This window comes from Netta rufina, assembly GCF_964035555.1.
Source record: "Netta rufina genome assembly, chromosome: 21".
Taxonomy (NCBI): domain Eukaryota; kingdom Metazoa; phylum Chordata; class Aves; order Anseriformes; family Anatidae; genus Netta; species Netta rufina.
The window spans coordinates 3,636,003-3,652,979 of record NC_140145.1 but is presented as its reverse complement, the minus strand read 5'-3'; the positions used below and the strand labels follow the sequence as shown (position 1 = coordinate 3,652,979).

At 49.4% G+C, this 16,977-nt stretch overlaps 1 protein-coding gene across 1 annotated transcript in view; it reads right to left on the bottom strand.

The window, feature by feature from the left end:
* Window positions 1–16,977, bottom strand: part of CASTOR2 (cytosolic arginine sensor for mTORC1 subunit 2) — a 127,933-nt gene that overhangs the window by 13,928 nt on the left and 97,028 nt on the right. Inside the window, exons 3-7 of the mRNA XM_084299433.1 lie at window positions 4,703–4,896; window positions 3,772–3,904; window positions 2,413–2,536; window positions 1,702–1,812; window positions 228–310 (exon numbers count right to left, since the gene is read on the bottom strand). Coding sequence (XP_084155559.1) covers window positions 228–310; window positions 1,702–1,812; window positions 2,413–2,536; window positions 3,772–3,904; window positions 4,703–4,896 — 645 coding nt within the window. The remainder of the gene's footprint in view (window positions 1–227; window positions 311–1,701; window positions 1,813–2,412; window positions 2,537–3,771; window positions 3,905–4,702; window positions 4,897–16,977) is intronic.

The following is a 16,977-nucleotide window of genomic DNA, read 5'->3' as shown; positions in this document are numbered from 1 at the left end:
ATTTAGATGGAGCTGTCAAGCATGTAGCACTTCAGGACTATACCTGGAAGTCTAACTTATCAGGTAGGAGTCAGACTCTACCTATTTGAAAACCTCAGCTTGCAAAATCAGGTTAAGCTGCTGGCTCTCAAAAAGCCTCACTCACAGATGGATTTTTCCATCACCTTTGAAGGCCCCGAGGCAAGTGACTACCTGTGCACCAACTGATCCCCCAAATGTTTACTTACCGAAGCCAAGAGGCTGCCCACCAATCCGCACCATCTTCCAGAGTTCGCCAGATGCACTTGTAAACAACAAATTATTAGGAAATCTGCAAAAGAAAAGGAACACCAAACGCAGCAATTAAAACACCGCGGTGTGTCAGATTCTGCCTGTGGGGATGCTGCTGTTCCTGCATCCCTGCCCTGCTTGAAGCCAGCAATAGCAGCAGCAGCAGCTTGGTGAAACTGAGAAAAGTCAGGGCAAGCGGTACAGGTGCACCTGCCTGCCCCTCCAGATGTCCTACACTGAATAAGCTTCTGATGCTGGAAGCGTGCACAGGCACTCAGTGAGGCACAGGAAAGAATTCCTAAGCAACAGGCCGTGCCCTAGCTTTAAAAACCTTAAGACTTTTAATCTGAATGTTTGACTTGAGCTGCATTTCAAAGCACCTAGGGGTGGCTGATGCTTCCAGACACACTCTCTTTGGTATGTGACAGCACCCAATGTTTTTGTGTCTGAGCATCATCAGTGCTTTTTTCCGTACCATCCCTGGGAGGCCCCTGGGATCCCCACAGAGATCCCAGTTCTGTAGTGAGGAAAGAAGGCCGGTTGTTGGCTATGTGACTTGCCCGAGGTCAAGCAGGCGGTGTGTGACAGAGAAGGAACTGGCCAGCCCGGTTCCCCAAGTGCCAGGCTGCTGCTCCAAGCCTCAGGCCTCTCTTGAAGGCAGACAGAGGTTTACCCCAATTAAGGTTGAAGAAACTTTCAAGAGGGCAATTAATAGTTTGCACAACAAGTCCCTAGGGCAGTCAAGAATCAAACCAAGCACTGCACTGTGTGTCAAAGGCAAACCTATGCATTGCATCTCAGTGCAGCACGCTGTCTAGCCTCTAGACCTCAGAGACTCCTGTGATGTGGAGCTGCAGAAGTACACATACACAAACAGGCTGATATTCGTTCCCTAGCTGACTTTTTGCCTTGCCAGACAAACGAGCCATGGGCTCCCGCTGCACAGGGATGACTCAGTACATTATCATCACAACGAGACTGCACCAAGCCCAGCCATGTGTGAAAGTGAAGTGGGAGGACAGTGTCACCAAAGTACCCACCCCACTCTCGGTTTTTGGCAGTAAACCTACAACCACATACACCAGATTTTTTTGGTTTTTGCTCTCAAAATTACAAGTAATGAACAATGGAATAAAATTTGCAAAACCACTTTGCTCCAGTGTCCCTCTTGCAAAGTGAGACAGCTCTTGGGATCCTACATTACTCTGGATTATTACTTCACCAAGGGCTTGGACAGACAAGCCCAAAATTCTGGACCTGGATCAACATGCCAGACTTCTCTCAGTAAAGTGACAGGATGCACAGGAATGTGACAGCCACACAATGAGGCTCCCCACAATTAACATGTAGGAGCTCAAATGACTTCCCGCTCCTTTGAGAACATCACAGGTGTTTTTTGGGAGCTGAGAAGACCCTACGACCAAAGCTCACCTCTGCTGTGTCTGGACATCCATGACCAAGGAGATGTAACCCTCAATGAGAGAAAAGGAGAAAAAGCGAATGTGTCCCGAGTCTTCGTTGCCGACCACCGAGTCTTTTACTCTGAAAGAACAGAAAAGATCAACATTAGCTGTGGCTAGAAGATCAAAGGAAGGCTTTTAAAGCAGATACAGCCTGTGAAACCAGAGATGTTCATACACTGAATTAGGGAAGTGACAGTGAGTACCGTCACATCACACTGCTTTTCATTTTCTTGATTTTGCAGGGGAAGAATTCCCAGTCCTCACAACTGACCAAACTCTCCCACCCCTGCCCCAGGTCCCTCCTGTAGGAGAGCAGTGGGCCAGGAGCTGCAGGCACCAGAAGGGTGCAGCATAACCAGCCGTATACCCTTTGGATTTGCAGCATATGGATTCCATTGCTACTTCTAGATTAAGTCTGAAAAGGCTCACCTCTGCAAAGCCAAAAAAAAAGAAGAAAAAAAAAGCCGAAGTCTTTGGGCACCCTCAATCTCCTGCTTGCCTTCCACCTGTCAGGACAACCCTCCCAGGCCTGTAAAAGCTCCCTCCTCTCCCTTCCTAAATGCAAGACACCAAAACAGTGTAAGCAGATCTCAGAGCATCTGAGAGGAGCAATGCAAATTTGTGTCTCCACACACCAGCCATACCTCCCCGGGGAGCCTGTCTCCCTGCCACGACCTACCCATTGGAGTAAAACATGACATCCATTAGGAGTGTAGCAACAGTGGGAAGGGTATCTGGATCCAGGCTGGTGACGCAGAACATATTACTCGGACTGGAAAGGGGATGAATGACAGGCCTCTGAACTGGAAGAGACACACAGACACGCACAGCTATGAAGCCACACCTGCAGCAGGTTCACATCCCACCAGACATTATCCATGCACACGCAGAGAAAACTGGCAGTGTTTTTAAGGTAATAGCAGAAACTTTCTCATTACTGAAGCCCCATGGGCTCCCCGAGGTGTGGACTGAGGGCATCCCAAGTACCCTGCCCTGCATGGAGGAGGGGTCAGCTCTCCACTCAGAGGGGCTTTCAGGCCACCGGGTGCACCCACAGGAAACCAGGGGCAGCTAAAGGTGGCAAGACAAACTGTAAAGCAGAAAAAAATTCAGGCTTCCACCATTTGAAAGGACTATGGAAGGCATTTCTCTGGCTGTGGTTGCTGGCAGTATGCCCTCTTTTCCCTCCTTTCCCAAGGCCCGTTTTGCTCTAACACTGACAAAAATTAAAAACCAGCTGACACGCAGCAGCTTTGCAATCACACTTGCAGCCGGTGGCTATGGAGCAGCCAGTATTTATGCACTGAACTGTTAAACAGCAAAACAGCAAATTGCATACCTGTGCTGTTCACTGTGCCTTTCCTTCATGCTTTTGTGTAAGGCTCGTTTTCTTAAGAAGATGATCTACAGCTATCGAGTGATGAGGCTGAGTGGCACTTCAAAACAAATGATCCCTGCTTTGTTTGCTTATGGGCACAAAACTGCACATAGGTGTGTAGGTAGACGTGTATTTAACGAGTTCCTTTCCTGATTGTGCCCTTTGCTTGATGCTTGTTCCATTACACTGGAAACATCCCAAGGTTTTGTACGGCCTAGGGCTCACTCTGGCCTTGATCCTGAGTGGTACTGAAGTGTGAAAGTTGAACAACAACGTTCTCTATGTACCAACTGCTGCAGTGCATAAACAAGCCTCTATATAAGCTGTTTTCCTTTGAAATGTTAAAATGTGAAGCATGGGCTACAGACAATGTCATTTTTGCAACTGAAATGAATTGTATTTTAACCTTCTGTCCTACAAAAGGCACATCTCCTCTAGAGACATTAAACTAGCATTAAAAGCCTCAAATTCAGCAAAGCTTATCAGCATTGCTCAGAAAGTTAAGCACCTACTCAAATCCTTGGTCAAACTGGGATGGACTGAGGCATGTGTTAAGATGGTTTATTACCTTACAACACGATAACCATCCACCAAAACGCTGAAGCCAGCTAGGAGGTAGACTCCTCACCCCCAGCAGGCTGAGCCCACGCTGGTTCTTACCCAGTTTTGGTTTGACAAATCCATTTGTTATCCCAAGGTCATCGGCAGCCACTGTCTCCCCGTTCACTACTCTGAGGATGGTGAACTCAGCAGCCAGCGTGTGCATCACGAAGGGCAGGTCTCGCTCACGTACCTGAAGGTGACAACAGGGTTAGCTTGTGATGGCATGCACCAGAAGTGAGAGCATGCTGCAGGTGAGGCTACGCACTCTCAGGGCATAGGAGAGTGAACACATCATTCTGGTTTGAGCCAGCAGGTAAATAAGGATAATTGCCACCTAGATCTGTGTCTAGGGAAGCATTTTTGGTGCTTTTACTGCAAATATCGGTAGGATTAAACACCGTAGTGTTCAGGTCTGTGAAAAGCCTGTGTAATTCTACAAGCTTGAAGCAGCTGGCAGTGACTAAGAGGGAGATGTTTCACCTCTCCTCCAGCATCCCCTCAAGAATTTAGCACTGCTTGTTCTTCAGCCTTGTTCCCTAAGAGAATAGATCTTATGTGGTTGTGCCCTATGTGCATGCACACACACGCATGCATGTGAGGCAGTCTGCTCATCTCCAAAACAACTTTGGAGCCTCCTGTCCATCACCAGGCAACCTGACAGCAAACACTATGTTCCTATAATGCAGAAAACCAAAGTCAGAAGGAAGGTGGAAAATGCTGCCAGTGCCAGTAAGGGAGAGACTGCAGTGTGGGCTCAGCACTCTCATTAGACACCAGATAACCCCTACCAAGAAATGCCTCACGGCATTATGAGAATGGGAAAAGCTCCTGAGATGTCAGAGAGCCCAACAGCATGGCACAGAGCTCTGGGGAAAGCAGACTTTGGTGTTCCTGCTGCTCCTCAAACAACCTGTTGCCAATAAAACTTTGCTCAACTGAACTTTCATTTGGTGGCAGGTGCCTGCCCAGTTTTCTCGTGTCCTCTTACCAGGATGAAGTCCGTCTGATAGGTGGAGAGCATGAACACTGAGATGTTTTGGTCAGCTAGTGGTGCTATTACTGACTTGGCAATTTTGGTCACACCAATGGGCTGGGAGCCAGAGAAGCCACCTCCACCGGACACCACGTTGAGGGCAAGCCATGTCGCATCGGCCACGCTCAAGTGTTCTGAGGATGGGAGCTCTGCAAAGAGACAGAGGGGGAGGACAGAGGTTTGGTTTAGCAGCAGAGAGAGCCACGTCCACCACCTGATTTGTATGTGGTTAGCACAGACCTCAGTGCAAGGAATGAGATGAGCTCACTTATCCAGCAAGCGTCCTGGGCATCCCACACTGCTTCACAGCCTGGTGCTGTGCTTCTTAGATAAGCCAACCACACCAACATTCACGCAGATTTCCAGGGATGACAGAGGGCATTACATGAGCCTCAGCTGTTTGCCTGGATGCTGGTGACCCACACTGCTGACATCCACGCATGGAAACAGCCTGAGGTCTTTGATTTCAGTCTTCTCTACCACCCTATTTCTCCAACTGCTTTACTCAAGCTTTTCTCCCCACCCCCCCACTTTTTTTTCTTTTTTTTACTTTTCCTTCTCTAAACCCTTTTTATTTTCTCCTGGACTTGATACGGAGGTTGATGGAGGAGCCTGGGTGCCAGTGCAAGGCTTGGGAGGTGCAGAGCAGGACCTCTGTGCATCTGCAGTCTGCTGCCTCCACCTCTAACACAGAAGCCAGGAATCCCACAGCTCTATAAGGGATGGATGGTGTAACACATGCACAAGAAATTACAAGGTGATCACACATTGAGGTAAAGGAAATTGTTTTAAGAATAACCCCAGTTCCGTTCCATTTGCTTCTAGTCTATTGTCATTAAGGTGCTCAAAATCTGTACTTAAACCACTTAATACAGATTTCTACCTGTTTTACAGAAACCTTAATGTATTAACTGCCTGTAAAACCAGACACAAACTCTGGAATGAAGGTATAACCTTCTCTAAGATTGTCTGGACTTTGGATTTTGGTTTGGCAAATTGCAGAAATAAACAGTTCAGAGCCAGAGCCAGACTCACAAATGCATAATCCCAGTTAAATCTCCTTGGCTTAAGGAACTTGACCTCAGATGCAGATTCAGCCAGCAAAGACTCAACGGAGGTCCCAGTGGAAAGCTACACACTTTGCTAGAGGTTAGAGCAGCCCAGCAGTCTGAAAATATAAATTGTCATACTGCTCTCTTGCACTCAAACCCCGACACCACAGGCACGCTGCCCCATGTCCGTACCCATGTCTCCTAATCCATCCACCCACTCCTGGCTCCTCCATGCCGTATCCTTTCCTTCTCCTTCAGTGAGGCCTCTGGGAGCTGTTTCTGTACAGCTCCACACACCATGTAATAAATTCATAACCTCACACCCCCGGAATCCCCAGGCACCGCTGCTCTGAGATGAGGATAGTGCTGAAAACCCAAAAAGAACTGAATAACAAATACTGTTCGTTTTGCTCTCCTCAATAACCTCAATTGTGTGTGGCATGAAAATAACCCTGAGCAAACACACTGCAAACAGTGGGGACACTGAGGGTTCTGCTTTTGCATTTTGATGTTTAGCTTCATAGGCCAATGTTTCTTTTTTACTGAATAATCAGAGCTTGCACGGAATAAAAACTGGGCACCAGGGAGATTGGATAAGTTTGTGCATTAATCAACAGCACGTTACCTTGGAGAGACCACTGCAAGTTGCTTGCAGAAAATTATGGCAGCAAAATACCATTTGGTGATCAGATCGCCCTTCACATCAGGAAGGTACCCCGAAAACAAAGCTTGCCACATCAACTGACAGGGAGAAGCTAGGGCTCAAAACAACTGCTGCTGATCTAATAAGCAGCTGACGCCTTTTTTCCTTTATTCCCATCTCTGCTCCTTGCCTGAGACACAAATAAAAAAGAGAGAAAAAAAAAAAAAAAAGATGTGTTCCTTCTTTGGACGTGTATTTGCTCCCTGGCAGCACAGAGCACGCAAGCACAGGAAAGGCACCTGCACGTCATCAGTATTTACACTTCCATTTCCCACATCCCAAAGCCATTAAAGCAGGCAGGCATCTAAACCACCACAGGGCCAAGTGGCACCTCTCCTCTCTGCAAAATCACCCCCAAAGCAGCGGGCAGGGTGGCTGCCCCATCCCTGCACTCCCTGGCCTGTCCCACCCGCAGCCGGCACATCCCCAGCACACCCCATTCTCCGAGCAGTTCGCCACCAGCAGCAAGGAGAGATCACAGCTCATTTCCCAGGACAATATTCCTGCTGTGCATGGGTGACGTGATCACAGCCCGTTAAATACCAGTAAGCTATTTTGGGTAGGGGATGCGATGGCAGATGCAGCATTGCTCGGTGGACAGAGGCATTACTGCGATTCCCTCCAGCAGCCGTGGTGCTGGAGAACTGCCCCGAGAAGACCTCGTCGACCTCTTCATTAAGGGGCAGGGAGGCCAATTTGCCAGTTGCATTTGTAATTGCTAGGCAGCGTTGATCATATTTGTTTTTATGGGCTTAACAGGCCCTAGGAAGTGTAACAGGACCATTTTGTTTGTTTAAGTAACCTGCTTCTCATAATTCAATTAATCATGCAAAAGCTATAGAGAAAGTGACTGAAAGCATCACCTCTGTGCACTGTTCCCACTAGGCAGCCGGATGGAAAGGTACAGCCCAAACTTTACTGAAACAAACCCAGGCTAGAAGCTCAACAAATTCATCTAAATAGCACCAAATAAGCCACGTGGGAAGGTGCTTTGCCCAGGAAGCTGTTAAAGGCACCAAGCATAAGGAGAGCTGAAAACACCAGACAAACATTAATGTAGACTCAGGCAGACAAAGGTAATAAATAAAGAGCAAAATGAGGAATTGTCCATGACTCAGCCCCAACCCACCAAAAAACCACCATCTCCCCCATCTCCTGATGCCCCGTGGCTTTGGCACCGAGGCGTCCCCCACGCAGGACCAGCGCACAGATCCATCTGTCGGGCTCTCAAGATCCCCTCACTGCTGGCTCATCACTCCTGCTTCTGACCACAGGGCACACCTCACCTCGGGCTGAGAAGGACCTCTATGAGGTCTGGGTTGAGCTCTGTTCATTACGAGCAGGATTTTGGAGCCTGATTTAGAGCGAAGCCTTTTGTTTTTGGTGTTTTGGCTGTGTAACACTTCACAGGCCTGCCACCAGAAGGCCCACAGGAGCGGTTCTGCTCCTGCAGGCTGTGTCGCCGCCATTTGCTGCCTGTCACCACAACCACCGCTGGCGGGTCACACACTCCAGCTGCCATTTCATCCCCCTTAGCTGGCTTCTAACCCCACCAACCTACGCGAGCCATGATCATCCAGAACCTCACTGGCCCATTTGGCAGGCGCAGCTGAAGGAAAGCAGTCCCCATGGCACACACCACCCTGAGCTGTGAGCTGGTGAGTGTCGTACCAGCCATAATTGGCTCCTGAGCACAAATAATCAATACCATTTCCAGTGAGGACAACAAACCTTGGCCGAGAACCAAGCAAGGATTGAGCAGCTGCCTCCAGAGCACTAGGAAATGCTGTAAGCACGGCGAGCTGGGCTCCCTGTGGCACTGTGAAAATACCTTTGGGAGGATGCTGGGGAGATGATGAGCTTCGACCTCATCGGGAAAGCAAGGAAGGAGTCTCCTGGTTTTCGTCTGTGCAAATGTTTTGTGTTTTCCTGTCCCGTTTCCCTGGGGATCCCTTGGCCTCATGCACCCTGTGGGGCAGGACGCAAAGAGCTGGGAGAGCCGTCCTGCTGGAAAATGGGCAAAATGCTCTGAGAGCACATCACCACCAGAACTCGTCTTCCTGCACCTCATTTAAATGGGTTCAATTTACTCAAAGGGCTTAAATTGAGGGGCCGCAACAGTAACTGGAAAATGAATGGTTTCATAGTGGATACGCACCTCCCCATCTCCTGCGGAGTTTGTTCCAAGTTAACAGCAATCAGACATGCACTTGAGGGCACCTATTAGCTTTCAAATGAAACCATAGATACATGATGGATTTATTGTGGTGCTTGGAGGGAAATGAAGGTGCTAAGCTGGTTTGTTTCTTTGGTGTGATATGTTGGATCATTTCCTAAGCACCTACCTTCACTTGGTACACAAATTTTTGCATTACAGCAGAGTACTCTGGGTGAAACAATTGCTCATTCAATTCATCATTATAGGGCTTATGTTTTCAGACATGGCTAACTCTGAATGTTGAAAAATAATGAAATTAAAAATTACTGTGCTTCTTTTTTAGCAGCCTTCTGGCTTTAGATCCCATACACTGTGCTTATTTCACCTTTTATAGCCTCCCTCTGCAAAAATGACAGCTAGAGTCCTGCTTGCATTAAAAAGATAAGAGGAAAAAGCTCCTGCAATAGTAGGACGCCAATGGTCAGGCATTAAAAATAAAAGTGCTGCCAACTGCAAAATTCATGATAAATTGGGAGAGCTGTCACCCATGCCTCTATGTGGCAGCACAGTTTATGTACATATATTTTTAATATGATTTTTATGTTTATTAAAAGGTTCTCTTCCCGCTGCCCAGTGGAAGCTGTCCGTTGCTCCGCAGTTTTAAAATCCTATCTTATAATGAAGTGAGGGATTATCTCGGATCGTAAAGCCTGATCCAAAGCCCGGGCATCTCTCTGACTTCTCGATCGGCTTTGTCACGCAGTCACCAAGGAGGGGATGAGATGCCACCGGGCGCTGCAGCTGGGTGCTGCTGAGATGAATGCACAGTAGCCAGAGCATCAACGAGCCCATGGGGAGCCAGGATGCCCAGGGTGGGCTTCCAGCACCCACTGGCCTGGTTCCCCTGATACCTAACACAGTGCATGTGTTTGAACTGGATGTCCCTGCTCAGGAAACCTCTCAGAGGCTTCTTGGAAACTGGAAACTGGCCACATGAGCTCTTGGGGAGAGTGGGAAGAGGATAAGCACCTGAGACTCAAATTTTTGGAGAGCTTATGCGAAGTAACACTCCTTTAACACTAGGAAATGGGGCACTTTGTTTCTCTCACTTCCAGAAAGCAATGCAAATGGGTTGAAATTGGGGTAGAGATGTCATTTTATCAGTTTCTGTGGTGTGCTAAAATCCAGAAACAGCTCTGGAGCCAGTGCAATGCCCAGCTCCTTGTGTCCCAGTCCTCACCACCCCAGAATCACCTGGGTTACTCCTGCATTTCCTTGCTTTGCTCTGCCACAAGCCGAAGTGATCCACTGCTGAGCTTCCCTCACAGGGACCCCACCAGGGTGAAGAAGTGTCCAGGGGATGTTACAGCACAAATCATAACCTGTCAGAGGATGCAAATATCCTTTCTTTTGCATCTGGGCACATGCACCGCCAGCTTCACACTTAATAACTGGGAGCAGAGGCAGTGTCGTTGCCACACCAACTCTCAATAAGCCCTGCAGGCGCCTGCAGTGCGGTGTGAGATGGCCGCCAGGCAGAAAGTCCTCTGAGTCGGTTTGATTCGAGTGCCACGGAGCGCTCTCACACCGAGGGACTTAGCAGAGCACAATAGCCGGGCGAGATGAAAGCGCATCGCCTGGCTTTGTGTTGGAAACAAGGTGATTAGGTCCAAAAAGTCAATACTTCTGTGCAGGAGAGAAGGACGAAAATCCCACAGCTCTGATTCAGCTGAAGTCATTCAATGAACCTGAGCTCGTCCTGGGAAGAGGTCAGCAAGCTTGCAACCACGCGGCTTTTGCAATTTTTTTCTCCTTTTATGTTAGTGGTTTGGTCAAGTGCCACCCTCTTCAGAGGACGATGCTGGAGGTGATGGGTGCCAGACGCAGGCAGAGGAGAAAGTCCTGCCAGCACGAGTCACACCACAAGGAATGTGATGCCTTCAGACCTATGTGTGCTCTGGGTCAGCCCTGGAGGCACAAGCTGGCAGCGATACATCTGATCCTGCAGGACATCAGCGATCTTTTAAGTGCTGGTTGCTCCAAGCATTCATTAGATGCCACATGCTACCGGAAAATGGGATGGCAGATTTCTCCAGGACCACAGTGGACCAGAAAAGTTCAACTTTTGTCTCTTTTATTACTCTTCTTTGCCCCATATTTTCTCCTACTGGGATGCCCAGGCACCTCTGCAGGGCTGCACCGACAGCCGGGGATCCTCGCCATCCCCAACCGCCTGCTTCTGTGTTTTTGACATTTTTATCTAACAGAACATGCAGAACTGAGTTTCTTATTCCAAACTCCCTCAATAGGGAAGCTGTGAAACCCGTCATCTCATTTTCCTATTTAGGTATTATCCCACTCACAAAACTGTCAAAAGAACATTGTTAGGTTCATAAACTCAAACACTCTGCAGTGAGGAAATGACAGCTTGACATTTTATATATTTAACCTCAGTGCTTCTGTGCCTCAGTTTCCTACCTATAAAGTGGTTACAAAAAATAACAATTCCTCTAAGCCTTGCTCCCAAGGAACAGCTGACCTGTTTAGCTGGGGTTTATACACATCTCACAATCAAAGTATTTCACAGTTAATGCAAAAATCAGCACTATGGAGAAAAACAGCATGGAAAATTTCTGCCCAGAAAAGGAATTTGGCAAAGATTGAAGTGTCTGAAAACAGAATAAGAATGGGAAGAACAGGGAAGCATTGCTCTGGCCTCTGAGGATTTTTCCAGGGTAATCTGCTTTCTCACTGCTGTGGGAGGAAGCTGTTGATGCTAGGGCTATTCTGGGGATATTAAGGTAGGTTTGAAAGGCAAAGGTCTCTCACTTTCCACTAACAAGACCATGAAAGGCAGACAAAAGGAAAGGAGAAAAGAAGACAAAGAAGGGAAAACAAGCATCCAGAGCCTGCCTAAGTCTCCATTCCTGAGCCCTGGGCAGCTGGAGCTTGCACAGCACCCAGCCTGGCCCGGCTCCCCCCAGGTCTGAACCTCCTGCGAGCACTCCCAAAGCACGTCAAGCCATGCAGCCATTTCCCATGTGAGACTTATCTTCTCCTGGTCCCTGCCTGCTGTTATGGGTTTCCTTCAACTTCAGATTAACTCAATGTAAAAGGCCGTTCATGGGTTTACACCAGAATGGACGAATGTACCCCGTGCAATTTTCTCGTGTTTTCCTGGCAGTTCCATCAAACTCTACCCAGCGTAATGAGCAGTTTGAATTTCACATTACTTGTGCGAACAGGACAAATCACACACAGGGGATTGCACACAGTGACCCCAGGTCCCATGTCCATCTGACAAAGTACTGTTATTACTCAAAAACAAGGCAGTTATCCACGCCCTTCACTGGAGAGGAATCACAAACATGCTCATCCCCCCTTTACTTTCTAAAAATCGGGAGACTCGGCTCCCTGCCTCCCAGATCACCTTGCTCACCCAGGGCAATCCTTCAGGCGCAGAGAGGAGTAGCTCCTAGCCAGAGGCAGAAGCTGAGTTAATACAGAATATTTTTCAGGAGCTACTGGAAAGAGACTGTGTCAGCTCAGCAGTAAGCACCAAAGCTTCATTGTCCCCATAAACAATTTGCAGGGGCATGCGAGTATTCTGCATTTTCAAACAGGGATGTTTTTCTGCAAAGCATTTCTGGCTGCAGCCATGAAGTGGTGGTCACTGGCTCCATGTCCAGGTGGAGGCTGGTGAAGAGCGGTGTCCCACAGGGTCTGTCCTGGGACTGGTGCTGTTTCATATCTCTCACTGACATAGGCAAGTGATCAAGTGCACCTTCAGCAAGTTTGCAGATGACACCAAGCCGAGTGGTGCAGTTGATTCACCAGAAGGAAGGGAAGACGTCCACAGGGACCTGGACAAGCTTGAGAAGTGGGCCCACGTGAACCTAACGATGTTCAACAAGTACAAGGGGCTGCACCTGGGTTGGGGCAACCCAGACAGGAGCACAGACTGGGAGAAGAGCTCACTGAGAGCAGCCCTGCAGAGAGGGATTTGGGGGTTCTGGTGGACAAAAGGATCACCAGGAGCTGGCAGTGCATGCTTGCAGCCCAGAAGGGCGGCTGCATCCTGGGCTGCATCAACAGAGGAGGGGAGGGAAGGGATTGTGCCCCTCTGCTCTGCCCTTGTATCAGAGGGCTGGAGCACCTCTCCTATGAAGACAGGCTGAGAGAGCTGGGGATGTTCAGTAATGGAGCTTATAAAAAAGACGAAGAGCAACTTTTCACATGGACGGATGGTAAAAGGACAAGGGGGAATGGCTGTAAACTAAAAGAGAGGAGATTTAGATTAGAGCCTGGGGGGAAATCCTTCGTTTAGAGGGTGGTGAGGCACTGGCACAGGCTGCCCAGTGAGGCTGTGGGTGCCTCATCCCTGGAGGTGTTCAAGGCCAGGCTGGACAAGGCCCTGGGCAGCCTGGTGTGGTGGGTGGAATCCCTGCCCTTGGCAGGGGGTTGGAAATGGATGACCTTTAGGCCCCTTCCAACCCAAGCCGTTCTGTGGTTCTACGATCTCTGTGACCTAACAACCTAACCAGCCCCATCCACTGCCACGTGAAACACAACTGCTGCTGCGGGCACTACAGCTGAGCAGCTCTCGAGCAAGACCTTTGTAAGAGTTTGTTGGGAAGGGAGGACGTAACGCTGTGCAGCTTCTCACTGCTCCAGATCTGCCCACGTATCCGCATGCAGTAAGTGGGAACGGCGTTCTGACAGCACTGGAGATGTCATGCTCAAAGGCAGAGAAGTCAGTGTATTTTTACCACTTACACAGCGTTACCAGTACACAACCCAGGCATGTCTTCTATGCCCTGGATGATGGGAGAGGACAGTTTATTGCTGCTTCTCTTTGCCTATCTGGAAGACGCGTGTCCCTTTTTCAGCAGATGCCAAAGTGATCTTCACCTCTGAGTACATGCCCATGGCCCATGTGGGTTTTGAGGAATGAGATGAGGTACGTGCTGGTACAGCACCTTCCTGGAAAGTTTCCTAGCAGAAGTGGCGATGTATTTACACTAGTCACGGAGCCTGGGAAGGAGTACGTGCTAATTAAAATTATTCTTTCTGCGCAGCGTGTCCTCAGCTGCGTTTGTACAGAGCAGAGATGACGCCATGTGGCTGACTGATCTATTTACACCTCTGGAGTCCCCTGCTCATCCCCATCCCTGCTTCCCAATTAAGGGTGCAGACAGGAGTCTGGGCTAGTTCCAGCAATCAAATACTCCTGGCACACTGCTGGGGCTGAGGAGACAAGCCAGTGACTTCTACCCACCCCGAGCCATTCAGGATCTCTCTGCTGCCTGAAAACAGCAAGCAGAGGAACCTGGAAAGCCCATTCCTGGGAAAGAGAGAAAATAAACTGGATATTGTTATCAGATGCTGCTATGTATGCAAAAAGCCTCCAAAAGCCAGGTTAAAAATGCCTGAGCTTTTCATTCCTTTAAAAGGTAGAGGCAGAAAGATTCATCTTCACACCCATGCTGCATTCCTCTGCCAACAAACAGAGCACGCAGAGCAAGCAGTCCCAGCTACAGCTGGACCTGGGCGCACAGCTGGCATCGTGTGCTGCGGGCTGTGTATCACAGCACTCTCATGTTGAAGCCCAGCGCTGCCACAGCGTGCTGCACCCAGAATTGCTCCCGATGCCTCCAGCTCATGATGTGCATGTGCTTGAGCACTCATCAGCTATCACCTGGCACCACTGGGCCAGAACTGGAGCTCCCCATTGCCCTGCAATGCTCGCCCTCTGTGCACAGCCCCAGCCAGCTGCAAGCCTGTGTTCCCTCACCATAATGAAGGTACCTTAACGTTTGCAAAGACTTCTGCTCCTGTTAAAAGAGACGGCGTGGCTGAGTGTACAGACTCATCGAGTCTTCCAGGTTGGTAAAGATCTTCAAGATCACCAAGTGCAACCATCAGCCTGACCTACCCAATCTCATCACCAAACCACGTTCCTTAGTGCCACGTCCACGTCTCGTAAATACCTCTGGGGATGGGGGCTCCACCACTTCCCTTGGCAGCCTGTTCCAAGGCTTGATCGCCCTCTCCAGGAAGAAATTCTTCCTGATACCCAACCTAAGCCTCCCCAGGAGGCTGCTGCCTCACATCCTATCACTTGTTACCTGTGAAAAGAGACCTGAATGATCCAATTCAGCATTGCACTGCAGATAGAAGAAAGCTCCTGGCAGACGTGCCTTCACTGGGGATATCGGCACCTCGGGTCTTTTGCTGGCTCCCTGGCTAGTCCTAGCCACTAAAATGCCAGCGGCTGCAAGAGAGATCCTGGCACTCCGCTCTCTTCTTGCAAGGATAGGGCTGTATCTCTGCACCCCAGGCCTCTTGGCATGGGCTGCACTTCTGCCGCCTGCTCAGCACACAGACCCAGAGAGCAGAGCCAGGATTAAAGAGCAGCTGGCCACCAAGGTGGTGAAGAGGAAGCACAGGGGATGAAAGTCTCCTGCTGCACTCTGCCTTGCTCCTTTTGTCCTCAAAGATAGGTACTGGCAGATGCCCTTCCAAGCTGGAGGTGTGGGTCCCCTCCTGCCCGCAGTGCCCTGCAGACGAGGTGTCTGCAGCTCACCTGTACAGCCACGTGCCTGGGTTTGGTGACCATCCAAATTGCCACCAAACAGCAGGAAGATATTTGCACAAGTTCATGGGAGCTTCTTATGGGAGAAGGGTGCACTGATATTTAAAACATGAACACAGTACTCTGCAGGTAGGATGGCTTTTTGTAACTGAAAATGTGTAATGAAGTGCTTGGGGCCCACGTAATGCTAACTTTCATCAATATTCAGATAAATAATTAAAATGCATTCCTCCTCAACCCCATTGCTTATTTCTCTTTTAAATACAAGGGATTTGAAGTACACATCACCCTCGTGCTGGAAAAGATGAAGCTTTGCTGATTTTCTGCAGTCTTCGGTGTTCTCTGGAGGAACCAGTTTTCAAGACGAATGCTCTCCTGGCTGCAGCAGCAGCGTCTCTCTGTCTCCTGGACTCTGATGCTCTCTGCCCTGGTTTCAGTTAGAACAGAGTTAATTTTCCGCCTAGTAGCTGGTAGGGTGCTATGTTTTGGATTAGGATGAGAAGAGTGCTGATAACACCTCGATGTTTTAATTGTTGCAGAGCAGTGCTTATACTAAGCCAAGGATGTCTCAGCTCCTTGCTCTGTCCTGCCAGTGGGCAGGCTGGGGGTGCAGCAAGAGCTGGGAGGGGACAGACCCAGGACAGCTGACCCAAAGTGGCCAAAGGGGTATCCCATCCCATCTGGGGTCATGCTAAACAATATATAGGGGTGGCTGGCCGGGGGAGGGGGGTTGGGACTGCTCGGGGTTAGGCTGGGCATCGGTCAGCGGGTGGTGAGCAATTGCATTGTGCATCACTTGTTTGTACACATTACTATTATTTTTTTTCCTTGTCTTAATAAACTGTCTTTATCTCAGCTCACGGGCTTCACTTTTCTGTTTCTCTCCCCCATCCCAGAGAGGGAGGGTGGTGGGTGAGTGAATGGCTGTGCGGTGCTGAGCTGCCGGCAGGGTTAAACCACAGCACGCTGATGCTGAGGGCTGCAGGATGTTCTGCAGGTGCCGTGGCCCTGCCAGACAGTGATGGGCTGGGCACAGGGACACTGGGGCAGTAGCAGGGGTCAAGGTGCTGCAGGTGGATGCTGACCCCGCAGTGGTCTGGCCCCGACAGACACAGCTCACCCACCCTCATCTGCCACTAGCTTGTGAGGTGACCTCGGGCACATCACGTCACCTCCTTGTACCTGCGTTTCCCTTCCACATTAAATATTTGGCTGCTAAAGTCCTCGTCTGATGAAACACATGTAAAATGTTGGCAGCACGGAGCATTGAGCTCAGCTGTGGTTCCTGGGTATTACAGCAGTAACGCCAGAAATAAGCAGGAGCTTAGGAGATGGAGCTTGGCCACCTGGGCAGGTGCTCTTCCAGGAAGAAGCTCCTTTGTATTTGCCTCCAGGTATTTTGTTTTTATTCAGTTATCCCAAAGCCACCTGTGTCTGCAGCACCAGGACACTCGGAGCCATCCCCAGCAGTGCCCCCACCCCAGAGCTGAGGGGTCTCCGCGCCTTCTTTCACTCTGAAGCAGGAAAAACAGCAACAGCTGCAGAAATCCAATCAGTCGCTTTCTTCTCCCTCCATTAGGCTCCAACCTACAAGCAAAACAAGTGACTCCTTTGGTCTGCATCTGGAGTGCAGCTGCATTGCCTTGCAGCAATGAAAGGCCAGGATTTCCCAGGGGGGAAAAGAATGAGTTCGCAATGCAAGGAGAGGGATCTTCAGCCATG